Here is a 13,390-nt window from a genome sequence, read left to right on the forward strand (position 1 = left end):
TCAGCCACCACTGATTAAAAGAGATAGTCAAATGGATTCAGGGAGAAAATAGGTCCAAAATATTCTACTGAATAAAAGTCAATACATTTATATTTATTCTTTAAATTAGAAAAACAAACAAATATCTGCAAGGTTGTACAATTTCTTTTACTACTATGATCGGGATATACATTTTATTGATAGCTAACAGAATAATTAAAATGTGCAAATAGGTATTATTGCTAAAGATTCACTCAAATATGTTCATATTAATTGCAGACATTCAAACTAGAAAGTTGTTTTTTTAAACCCAGTTCTTTTGTTTATTATGAAAAAATCCTGGTTGCTAACTTAAAAAAGGTGTTTGTCATAATGCCACTCTAAAACAATATTATTTAGATACACAGATACATCAATGTTTCCAAAGTAGATACAAATTCAAGTTAAAATGTTTCTTAGACAGAAATCAAGCTATTTTCTTTAAGATGTTATCAATCCAGCTCATGATCACATCAACACAAGTGATCTGCTTTAGAAGACTTCTTATATAAACATAGACCCCAATACTATGTATGCAATACTACAGACTATTAATACTTGCAACAAACAATTTTTGATGATTCACTTATTAGTAAAAAAAAAATAGCATAATAATGTAATATATTTATATTTAACAATTATAAATATAAGTATCTATATAAATATGAAAGATATCAATATATTATTTGTAATAATAATAACATGAGAATAGTTTAACATCTAAATCAAATATAAAATCTGCCAAGTGAAAGTGATGAAATATTTAACAAAATACTTCTTTATTCTTCTAATAAATATTTTGTAGTCAAAGGCAGTGCTAGCAATAAGATGAATAAATATAATTCCAAACCCAAAAATACATTTTAAAATATTAATAAATATTTAATAATTCCTTGTCAGTAAAGTAAAGTTCCCCTTTCAGACCTTGTGGTCTATAGGGCAGATAATGTAAAGGTCATCTGTTTCTGTGGCCTACGGTTAACAAGGGTGTCATGTGGCCAGCACAACGACCAACCGCCTTTACTTTTCCCTAACTTCACCAGGATTCGAACCCCGGTCCCTGGTTCGGAAGCCAAGCGCTTTACCGCTCAGCCACCGCGCCTTCAATTCCTTGTCAGGCTTAAAACAAAAAAATATATATAAATTGTACGACGAAGGCTAAAAATGCTGCAGCATCCCGTGATCGTGGATTTGTATCAAGGATTGGACAGGAAAATTGCCAAGAGAACAAAATTTCCTCCCAATCTTACCTTCTAAAATACAGAGGTTACTTCAAAAAAGAAGATAATTACATTCTCCGCATGTCCTAGGTCAATCTAGTCATGCATGTTAATCAATAACTTAAATTCTGCTAAGTCACTGGTTTTCCTGGGTGGCTCACGCAACCCATTCCATGCTCTAATATCACTAGGGAAGAAGGAGCATTTGTATGTCCTAGCATATGGAACAAGGAAGGTAAATGCACCAGAAAATAGAAATGTAACATTTCTTAATAATTGCTGAGTAAAAATTAGAAAGTACACCAACTATTGAATGAAAACATAAATGTAACAAAAACCTCGACATTTATTGAAACACATTTGTTTCTACGCGCCACTAAGTACCAGCTGAAACTGAGAACATTTCTTGATCTTTTAGAAAAAGACTTCATTTCATTGACAATCAAAGAATTGTTTTTCAAAACTCAATTCAGTCACTTTTAATTTGAAACAATAATGTCTTGCTATGTCACGAGCTCTTCAGGACTTGCAATGACCTTTCCAAAGGGAACAACTATTTGTTTTCCATGTTCCTCCAGATTCTGATAATAATTACATCCTAGCTGGATGGCAGCTGGCAGGATTTCAGCTTCGGGCCTTTGAGGCCACAGAACAAAAGTAGAGTGTATACCTCATACCAGGCAACCAGGAAAAAGAAATAGAGAAAGTGATAAGACTGTCATTGAAAGAGACTCTAGTCAAGGCAAAGACAGAGAGAAAAGGAGAAAGACTGTCAACAGATCATATGTGGTACCCTAATGGTCCAACAGACTAAGGGATTGGTAAAGGTGAAATTCCACAATATTATCATGATTATCCAAGATTAATACTAATATCAATGACATCAAATACACAGGAAATGTTTTTTTTCCTCATAAATGAGGATTTTCTATATAAAACTATTTTCACAACCCACAACACTCTCCCTCCCTTTTTGTTTTTGAAATAAAAGATCAGCTGTCACATTATCAGTATATTTTTAGAACTGCATTACAATTTTAAATAAATGTTACCAAAAAATAATTAAACATTAATTAAAAACACATTTTTACAAGTCATTTAATTCTGATATTAAGCATTTAAAAATACAAAGAATTGGTGTAAAGGGAGCAGATATATTAAACAGCAAAATTCTGAAAGTGATATAACAGATATAACAAAAAACTAGAAAGTCAACACAACAACATATTTGATTATATCAATAGGACTATTGTATAAGCAACAATTAAGAATACAGACACCTGGTTCTGTGATTAGGTGCAAGTTAAAACAGTATTTTAAAAAGAAGTTACATTTGTTAAAAGCTTTTAAAATATTAAAAAATTCAACAAAAAAATATTGCCAGACATTTGAGATCCAATAAAAGAATCAGCCAGTGAATATGGTATGGCAACAGGCCAATCATTCATTTGAAACTATTACCGCTGATTGCATTAGACAATGTGCAGTCGCTAGGAGAAATGCAAAACAAAATAAAAGAATAATTCTTTTTTTTTGGCTCTAATAGTATTTACATAAACAGAACCTGGTTTCACAATAACATTTTAATTTGATTACCTAGAAAACCTTGTCTGGCCCTTTCAATTAATGCTCAGCAGTTCATTGGAAGAGATAGCACAACATTCATTCAAGAACAGCCCATCAAATAACGTACAAGAAACATCTAATCAATCCTTAATGATATAAATTATTACAAGCAAATAACGATATTCAAATTGCTTTCAGATTTTATAAAGATAAAAATTAAAACTTGAAATGGTCACATGAAATTGAAAAAGTAAGATTTTTAAAATAAATATCACCTTCAGGAGATGTCCATAGTGAACCATTTCTGTGGAGAGAGCTGCAGGATTGAAGTCCAAGTTTTGTAGTACTTCAGAAAATGTTCTGCTCTGAACATTTTAATATAATTACAAATTTGCATATTTAGAAATTATGGATCATGTAAGGTTAATATATTTCTCAAAGATTCACTTATAAAAGCATCCTGAAGATTAAGTTATGAGTACAGTATATCACATGATCATGCAAACCCAATTGTGAACTGCTTATTTTGCCACATCTGATGCAAACAAATCCATCAGAAATAAGCAAGTAAAAAAAATAAAGGCTAAACAATACTGAGGAAACATGAGGTACTATATAGACTTTTAAAAACAGTTCCACTGACAACATGATCATCAACAACAAAGTGCATTGCATACAGTTTAGACCCACTATAGTGGACCAGCCTCTCTCTTGATAATCTGCTAAGAACAATTGCTGACTGGAAAAAGACAGGGGAATCTGTTGCACAAACTGTCGCAGCACCACTAAGACAAAAGTCAAGAGACAGATGAGGATTGAAGAGCGTATAGTCAACAACATTAAATACTTGTATCCATATTTTTTAATTTTTTTTTTAACAAAACAACTGCCTAGTTCAATGTCAAGCTGTTGTGTACAATTGGACTCAGGAGAAGACCCTGTTACTGCAGATATTGCAGCCAATGATCTTCTAATATCATATATTTTACTGAAAAACACTAAAGGTTTGATCTGTCTAGTATTAATGTGCATTTTTCACATGCAGTTTACTTTCCTAATCTATGTAAGAGAGAAATTATTTCAAAACAACTAATGTGTTTATTATAAGTGAATATAAGATAAACAATTTACTTTACTAGAGTCTTCATAATGTTTATCAATTTCTGAAGCCCAAACAAAAAATTAGAATCTATATCTGTCGCTGGAAATGCGTGAGCAAAGTCTATTAAATGGACTTGAGCTGTGTCTTCTGACTTCTGAAGCTCTGGAAGATCATGTTTCTGTTCAGATGGCTTCGATAAAGAATCATTAAGTTTCAACTTTTTAGTTGCCACTGCATCGTCATCTTCTTGAATGTGACGTTTCTGATTTGTGACCGATTTTTCCTGCCCGTTCTTATTATCATCTTGTCCCTCGACTAATCTAGATTCAATATTGTCACTGGGGAGTTCTGTTTTGGTATGATTCAAATCATTCTTAACCTTAGCAGATTTAATTATTGTGTCTACCACTTTGGATCCCTCGTAGACCATGAAAAGTGAGCTAGCTATGAAAGAGTACTTCCTCTGTTTCAGGAACCAAGATTCTAGTTTCTTTAACTTGAACAAAATCGGTTGAACTACATCTTTTCTTAGCTCCCCTTTTCCCTGACGAAAAAATTTGTCTAGACCTGTAACAAGACACAAATACAAACAGGCATCATAACATTGTTATCACAATCAAAATATTTCTGTAAATGAGTTATTGATTACTTCCATGGCAAACATTAGGACACAGTGAGATCTAGCTCTTAATCATAATGACACTCAGAGTTGGCAACCATTAGGACACAGTGAGATCTAGCTCTTAATCATAATGACACTCAGAGTCCTAGACAGTTTAATCACTCCAATATTTTGTTTCAGTGTGTCATGATAATGTTTTCCATCTCACACATTTATTTCCTGAGTTACCTTTCTTTCAATCTGCTTAAAGAGTTTGAATGAATTTTATTTAATATAGTTTTTATTTTTTAAATATAAATAGGAAACTAGAATTGGCCATGTTTCATTTCAATTATTAAATAAAAAAGAAGATGCTTTAACAGTGAAAATTGAAAATACACACAGACAAACAAACAAAAAAAAAACTTTCTTTTCTACATTATTTGAATTGTTAAGCAATGTACCTTCACTGATTATTGTTTCTTCTGATAGCGATTTACCAAAATTTTTACCAAACTTTTCATATTCATCTGTAACTGGGTCATAGATCTAAAACAAAACATTAAATGTCAGAAACTTTGTGTCTGTGTAATTCATTATTTCATAAACAGTAGAAGTAATACAACTTTTAGCTCTTAAATTCTCAAACTCTTCAATCATAATTATAATAATGAAATAAGCATTGGCTGGCCACTTGTGGTTGCACATTGAAACAAAGGCATACAATCATCCACGTTTAATATTATTGTCAAATATGAAATTGAATTTGGCTGAGTTGAGCTTCTATATGCAATGTTCAAGTAGGCTGAGTTTGTTTTTTTAAGTTGTATATTTTGAAATATTTATCAGAGATGGGGGTGGGAGATGGGCGAGTGATGAGGTGCCATCCATTCCCTGAAAACATCAGTTCACAGTGCATAATGGAAGCACATAGGCTCAGTATTAGATTACTGGACAATGTTTTCAGTGATGTGCCAGCCTGATGTGTGTTTAACATTTATACGGTCCTTGGCCGTTGCAAAGGGAAAGGATTGTCTCTCGAGACGTAAAATGCCACAGACAGGTTCTTGGCCTAAAAAGAGCTGGGCATCACAGGTCTACATTGAAACCTCCTATGGAGTTAACATTTGACATGGAGAGTACAGTCGGTACAGAGAGTACAGTCGGTACAGAGAGTACAGTCGGTACAGAGAGTACAGTTGGTACAGAGAGTACAGTTCGGTACAGAGAGTACAGTCAGTACAGAGAGTACAGTCGGTACAGAGAGTACAGTGGGTACAGAGAGTACAGTTGGTACAGAGAGTACAGTCAGTACAGAGAGTACAGTCGGTACAGAGAGTACAGTCAGTACAGAGAGTAGTTGGTACAGAGAGTACAGTTGGTACAGAGAGTACAGTCGGTACAGAGAGTAGTTGGTACAGAGAGTACAGTTGGTACAGAGAGTACAGTTGGTACAGAGAGTACAGTCGGTACAGAGAGTACAGTTGGTACAGAGAGTACAGTTGGTACAGAGAGTACAGTCAGTACAGAGAGTAGTTGGTACAGAGAGTACAGTCGGTACAGAGAGTACAGTCGGTACAGAGAGTACAGTTGGTACAGAGAGTACAGTCAGTACAGAGAGTACAGTCGGTACAGAGAGTACAGTCAGTACAGAGAGTAGTTGGTACAGAGAGTACAGTTGGTACAGAGAGTACAGTTGGTACAGAGAGTACAGTCGGTACAGAGAGTAGTCGGTACAGAGACTACAGTCGGTACAGAGAGTACAGTCGGTACAGAGAGTACAGTTGGTACAGAGAGTACAGTCGGTACAGAGAGTACAGTCGGTACAGAGAGTACAGTCGGTACAGAGAGTACAGTCAGTACAGAGAGTAGTTGGTACAGAGAGTACAGTCGGTACAGAGAGTACAGTTGGTACAGAGAGTACAGTCGGTCATGCCTCACAGTATTCTTGCAGTCTTGTCTCTCCATGGAAGTTTATTTAAAATCTAAAAAAAAAATATAATAAATGTACACATAGCTCACTGACCATCATCCCTGTGATCTGAAATCCAAGTTTGGTCAAGGGAGGGTATTTGGCTATTTCACCTGCAATTTTCTCAGGTGTTGCTTCCTGGTCGTAAGTCACCTTCCCCATTTTGAGGTCAATCACACATGGTTTTTTATAACCGTAAGTCAGATTGGCCAGCTTCAAAAATTTACCTTCAATAAAAATTAATTTGAACATAAAATTATCAAAGCCTTTTGTCTATACTATTATGTGCCACAAAGAAATTCTTATCTATAGTTTAATCTATTCATTACAGTGTCAATTTCGCAAAGAATATCACCACTGAAGAAGTATACAAATAGCCAAAAAATTTATCATCAAAAAAGATACTTGAGAAACAACTTTTACTCTACTTCTCTAAATTTGTTTTGCCTTAGGTGCAAGTCAGAAGTTAAATATTGTTACAAAAAGAAAGATAAGTACTGGGTGCCAAGTGGATATAACAAGAATCTAGACAATAACATAAATATAGTTATATAACATTGGATACTTTATGGAAAAATACAGTGCTTGTTTATTCTAAATATTGCATTTCAACTAATCAGAAGTTCAAGTTACTACTTCATTGCCTGTATTACAATTGATAGACTATCTCTAGGTTCACATCATACTCAAGAGAGAACAAATAAGGTTCTCATTCAGTGTGACGTCAAGTCCAAGAAACCTAAGTTAATTTTGTGTACGTATGTCGAACATAAAAAGTGTTATCATATACAAATATTCTTAGGAAAATAAAAATAATCATGAAAAAACATTAGCCCAAACCTCCGTTTTTTTCTACAGTTCCATGAAAAGTTGGCATGAAGTCTCTAAGCTCAATGAGGTCAGCGTCTGCACATTCTTTGTCAAATACTTTCTGGTAAAAATTGAGCTCTCTAACACCCCTGGGTGGATTCTGTAGTGACTTCAAAACAAACCCATTCCCAATATCAACCATACCTGTATAGACATAACATTGGAAACGGTTGTAGTGATCATTGCTGTGCAAAAAAAAATCACACTATAACAGCTGAGTTAAAAATGGCTTTAATATAAGTTGTGATATACTTGGGGGAATCATCAGTAGAGATTATTCACTACAGACTCAGTAGACATTTCACTTCAAGAATGTAAGAATTTAGAATTGTTTTACTAGTTACAGATGTTTTTTCACAAATGAAGATATCCTAGTCCCAGATCTTCTCCAGGACAGCAATGGATGGGTGCGGACTTTTGACCATGGTGACTATAATCTGAAACTCGTACTACATGACCAGGGTTATACTTAAGATATGATCTTTAAAATGTCATTTTCTTGTAATTGTGATTTACATAGTTAAGTTAAATTTTCCTTTTTAGGCCTTGGGATCTACAGGGAAGATGATGTTAAGGTCATCTGTTTCTTTGGCCAACGGTTAACGAGCAGGGTAAGTTTACAGGATAAGTGAATATTTACAGGATAAGTGAATATTTACAGGATAGGTTAATGTTTACAGGAGAAGTCAATGGACTATAAGTCTGAAAAGCAAACTAATGTATATAAACAGGTGTAACTTTACCATGTTTATCTCCCTGTTCAAACTGATGTCCACCAACTTGAGTTGTCAAGGTCTTCCACTCATCTACCATCTTGCTGTTGACTAAATGAGAAAAATATTTCAAAATATTTAAGAATAAAAAAAAAGAATAATGAAAGAAAAAAAAAACACAAACTAAATCATACTTAAGCTTTTCCATATGTTCCGTCTATACAAAGTTCCTCAAAGAAGTACCAGAGTCAGAGTGCATGCCAAATTAATATTTTATCTCAAATTAATCTCTGTGCAAAAAACGAATATTACATCTAATGTATTAGTTTATTTGCTAAACTTTTTTTTAGCAAGTATGTTACCAAGAAGTACCAGTTACTGCACATACCAAATCAATGTTTTATTCCAAATTAATCTTTATGCCAAAAAACTAATATTGCATCTAAAGTATTAGTTTTTATTTAATTAATCACTTTTTTTTTTAGCAAGTATGTTACTCCTTAGAAGTGTATAATTAGCAAATAAGTTCAGAGTTGCAATGTCAGATCTAGTCAAAATGTTTAAACAATGTATTCTCAAACTGAATTAAAAGCTAAGAAAGCTTAGTTTTGATGCCATGGAAGACAAGAAATTTGACAGTTTATGTATTTCTTTGGGAAAACAATTACTGGCTAATTGACAACACAAAAACTGTGGTTTGACCCGTTAAAAGTTTTCAAAATACAACCATCTTAAAATTAATTGAGGCTATTTGAACACACTATCACAGGGTATTACGGCACACACTTCAAATCTTTCTTTGTATTCAGTAAAGTATTCAGTAAATAAATGGACATACATAAACATTTTGCAAACCGTCTATATAAAAAAATGAGCTGTGCTGTAATAGAAGAACTTGATTGTGTAAAGCTCACTAGAAAGACTCCTTCCAATAGTGAAGCATTATAAGAAATCAATAGAATGAGAAATTATAGACTACTATCAGCTTCATAAAGGAGGAATTGATTTAAACAAAAAAAAAAACTTTTTATGTCCCTTGTTTCAAACAAGATAACAAGTACATCATCAAATTGTAGGATGCACCTTTGTTAGTACCAAAGTTAATAAATAATAATTTTTTTTATACTGGAAGCTAAGAAGACTGAAAAAAAAACTGTCTCTATAGATATTGACCTTTGAACTTATGATATATTCTTTGCAGAGTTCACTTACTAGCACTTTCTATGAATACAAGTTTCAAAGTTTGTCAAGCAAGTTAGACTGATAACAAGTCAAGTGTTTTGGGAATATAGATATTGAGATTCCTTTTTTCAATGTCATTAGTTTCTAAACTGGTACTTTCCTTTGCTTAAAAAACATTTTGACCTTTTTTTTCTCCTCTAAATGAAGATAATAAGTCTCAAACTTTATAAATTAACTACCAAAATTTTCTTAGAAAAAAAGAGGCAATTTAAAAAATGATAATAGTCAAAATATGCATTATAAAAACATAAGTTGTTTTTTTTTATAAAGTAATTAAAACTTATAAAACATTTTTCTAAACAGTAATTAAAACTTGCATATTTCTTATAAGCTTATAGTACATAATATATACTATAATGACTGGATTTTCACTTAATTCATTTCAATAAACATAGAAACTCAATGTAATGAGCACATTAAAGATAATAATACAGTCATGATTTTTCTTCTTTTTTCTTTTTTTAAAAATATTCTTCCAAAAGTTGTCCTCAAATGAGAGAGTTAGTGGCAAAAACAGACACACGACTAAACAGATAAGAGCAGTAGAAATATGGAACATAAAATAAAAAACAACAACTCAGAAATGCACTCAAGGAAGTATGAACACATTTTATAAGGAATTTTTAAAAGGTTGAATATACAGTTATACTGTCTATAATAAACAATTAATTATCTTAACAAATGTGAATCAAAAAACATTTTTGTCCCCTGTGCAATTCATCTTGTATGAATTCAGTCAACTTATCTAAGCTCTTAGGGGTAAAAAAAATATTTTTAATGTGAAAAGTAATGAACAATCTTACAATAATGTTAAACCTTTAGCCACATTTAACAATCTGGATGTAAAGCATTTTTTAATAACCATTGCATTGTTTGTCTAGTGTATTCTTGTCCAGAGTTAAACCTGTTGTAACACTTGTCCATACTTTGCTGTTCTATTCTCATGGTTATTGCTTGCCTCTCTTCCCTTTGCCTGATACTGTACTTTGCAGGAGAAAATATTGTGACTGACTAAGACGTAAATCCTCCAACACCATTCTGAGCATTGCATGGCAAGCTGTCTCCATAAAGATTTGTCACTGGCAATGTCTGAAGCCTCTTCCCACCTTGCGACCACTGCTCTGAGCTTATCATTGAAAGTGTGGCACCAAGTTATACAAGGGTGTCCCTGTTTGAACTTTCCTCATATTGGCCTCAATTTCACTGCAACTCTTGTGAAAGCCATTTCATTTTTAAAAAATAGGTTGGAAGATCTGTACGACGCCCCATTTTACAGATATTTCTATCCAGTTGCAAACGTCTTCATTAAGCTGAGTCTATCCAGGTGATGCATAGTAGATATATACCTAAATATATGTTCTTCACAGCCCTAAGCTCCTCTTGGGGTAAACAGGATTAAGTCAAGTATGTCATATATACCACAGTAGCTTTCCAAATCTATGATTGCCCAAATGTGCCCATGACAAAAGAAAGCATCTAGACTCTACTTGATTTTAAATTCCTGTCATTCCAAACTGCATGACCTGATTAACTTCACAACTAAAGTAAACCGAAAACAACTTACTTTGAACACTTGACTGATGCTGTTCTTGATGCTCTGGACATTCATGCTGGTGAAATCCAGGCTCTTCTGTTTTCGAAGACATTTCACACTTGATGTAGATTGAGATAAGATGTAGGTAAAGTCAACTGAAAAATATTAATTCCTTAACCATAATGCCAGCATAAGAATGATAAAGATAAATAAAGTTTATTTATATTAGACCTCAAATTATATTTTGACCATTTGGGCTAGAATTGGTCAGGTTATGAAACAATACTTGAAGATCCTTAATGTAGCCTACGTATTAGTGATATAGGCACTACAGTTTGACTCTTGATAATCCAACAGTTATTGTTTGTAAAATGTTTTACATGTTTCGGATGTTCCTTCAAAGTTGAAGATAGTTTTCTTCCTAGTCCAAACCTCCCGCAGGATGACGGGGGATGGTAGCGGGCAGGATTTGAACCATCGATACATCCGAACGACAGTCCAGCGCGCAAACCGCACGACCTAAACAATTCAAAATGTATTTCAGCTTTCATAAACTGTAATAAATTACAATTTAATCTTCCTACATTCTAAAAATATACAAACCACAATATACATTAATTTCATGAATTTAAATGTGTATAAAAAAAAACCTGTAATAATCATAATAGTCTTTTGTTTATTTCTATGCAAACAATCTATCAAGACTTTTTCTTCAATGTCTTTCAACAAGAAAACATGCATGAGCAGTTAATGTATGCATCTGCAATTGTGTCAGATTACTGAGTGTCAGATTAAAGAATGTCGGATTATCAAGCGTCAACTGTATTAAGTTTTTTTTTGCAAGGGAAATTGATAACCCTCTGGCAAGGACTAATGCTTTTGGACGCCTCCAAATGCGAGTGTGACGGAATAAATCACTAAACCTGCCGTGACCTACAAAATAAATGTCTACCAAGCAGTGGTTCTCTCAACTCTTCTGTATCCCATATATATATGGGGGATGACTATATACAATGCAAATGGCAATCTATTTTAGTGAGATGAAAGGAGGTCAGTATTGGTGCTTCAAGTTGAGTGACTGCCAAAGCTCCCCCCCCCCCCCTTTTCCTGATATGATTTAAAGTTTAAAGACAATATTAGATCTAGAAATCTAGATTCTGGGTCTAGAATCTAGAGATTTATATTTTTCTACAGTATAGTCACTAGTGAAAAGCAGAGATTTTGAATTTTCAACAACTAGATCTAGCAGATCAAATAGATCTAATTTATAATTAATTTAAAACATAAAAATGAAATGATAAATCAGCCTATTAATTAATACTTTTATACTATATATATATTATAATTAGTTATATTAGATTATTATAGATCTAGATTCTATAATTCTAGAGTAAACGAGAATTTGAAAAAAAAACTGGAATAGTGACCTAGATTAGTAGATATCAGAGTGTCAGATTAAAGAATGTCGGATTATCAAGCGTCAACTGTATTAAGTTTTTTTTGCAAGGGAAGTTGATAACCCTCTGGCAAGGACTAATGCTTTTGGACTAATGCTTTATATTATTTATATCATCAATATATCTAGTGACTGTCACTATAGTCTTATTGTGTCTATACTTCTATATTCCCTATATAGTGACAATATGATCAATATGTCAATACACGACAATAGTCATACTCATACTACCATAGTAACTCATAGATTTGATAGATCTATATTATATACTGATATATTATTATAGTCTATAAGTATCAGTATAGTCACTCTTGATACTTATTTGAATCATAGATTATGATAGATTATGATAGATCTAATTATTCTAATTCTAGTGTCGTTTAACGGTTTACTCTACTGTCTATCTCTACATTAGTTACTCATTAGTACATATGATATACTCATATTACAAGTCATATAGAGTCATAGACTAATACTACTATATTTAATTAATATAGATTATACTGATTATAGAGGTATTTAGAGGTAGATAATATAAAAAAGTGAATAATAGATAGTAAATAGAGTCTAGATGTAGTAAAACTAATATATTTATTAAAATTTATATATCATTTTAATCATTAATCATTATATTAGATTATTATGATTGCATGCCTTATTCAGTTATTGGGTAATTTACGGCTAAATCTAGAAATCGAGATCTCTAATTTAGGTTACCATTGCTTGCTTACTTTCTGAAGCTAATCAAATTATTTTACATTTTAACCCCAGAAGGCAGAAAAAAAAAATTGCGTTATCCAAAGCTTGAATCTTGAGACCCTGAAAAGACTGCCGAGGTTACGAAGTATCACTAAAAAAGTATTCTATAAATATCTATCACGTGACCTACTATTTACAATACACTTGTTGGCATTTTTCTTTAGTTCAGTGCCAGTAGACTTCGTGAAAGATTTAGTAGATCATATACTTCTAGGCCAAGATCAGATACTACATCAGTGGCTATTTTTTTTTTTTTGTGTTGATTTTTTTAAAATCCAGATCTGGATAAATTAGATCTAATCTTGATCTACTAAACGCTTTATTTCTAAATCTAGTA

At 32.7% G+C, this 13,390-nt stretch overlaps 1 protein-coding gene across 3 annotated transcripts; it reads right to left on the reverse strand.

Moving 5' to 3' along the window:
* Nucleotides 1–126: 126 nt before the first annotated feature.
* On the reverse strand, nucleotides 127–13,294 carry LOC106065597 (inositol polyphosphate multikinase-like). 3 transcript variants are annotated; one of them, XM_056021684.1, is made up of 7 exons: nucleotides 13,184–13,294; nucleotides 10,869–10,993; nucleotides 8,093–8,173; nucleotides 7,320–7,493; nucleotides 6,534–6,706; nucleotides 4,972–5,056; nucleotides 127–4,473 (listed from the first exon to the last, which is right to left on the reverse strand). In XM_056021684.1, exons 2-7 carry the CDS (start codon nucleotides 10,948–10,950, stop codon nucleotides 3,932–3,934), a joined length of 1,137 nt encoding a protein of 378 aa, XP_055877659.1. In that variant the 5' UTR covers nucleotides 10,951–10,993; nucleotides 13,184–13,294; the 3' UTR covers nucleotides 127–3,931. The 3 variants fall into 3 exon arrangements, with proteins under 3 accessions (XP_055877659.1, XP_055877657.1, XP_055877658.1); XM_056021682.1 differs by lacking the exon at nucleotides 13,184–13,294 and adding an exon at nucleotides 13,026–13,159; XM_056021683.1 differs by lacking the exon at nucleotides 13,184–13,294 and adding an exon at nucleotides 13,012–13,153.
* Nucleotides 13,295–13,390: the final 96 nt, after the last annotated feature.

This window comes from Biomphalaria glabrata, chromosome 2 (assembly GCF_947242115.1).
Source record: "Biomphalaria glabrata chromosome 2, xgBioGlab47.1, whole genome shotgun sequence".
Classification (NCBI taxonomy): Eukaryota; Metazoa; Mollusca; class Gastropoda; family Planorbidae; genus Biomphalaria; species Biomphalaria glabrata.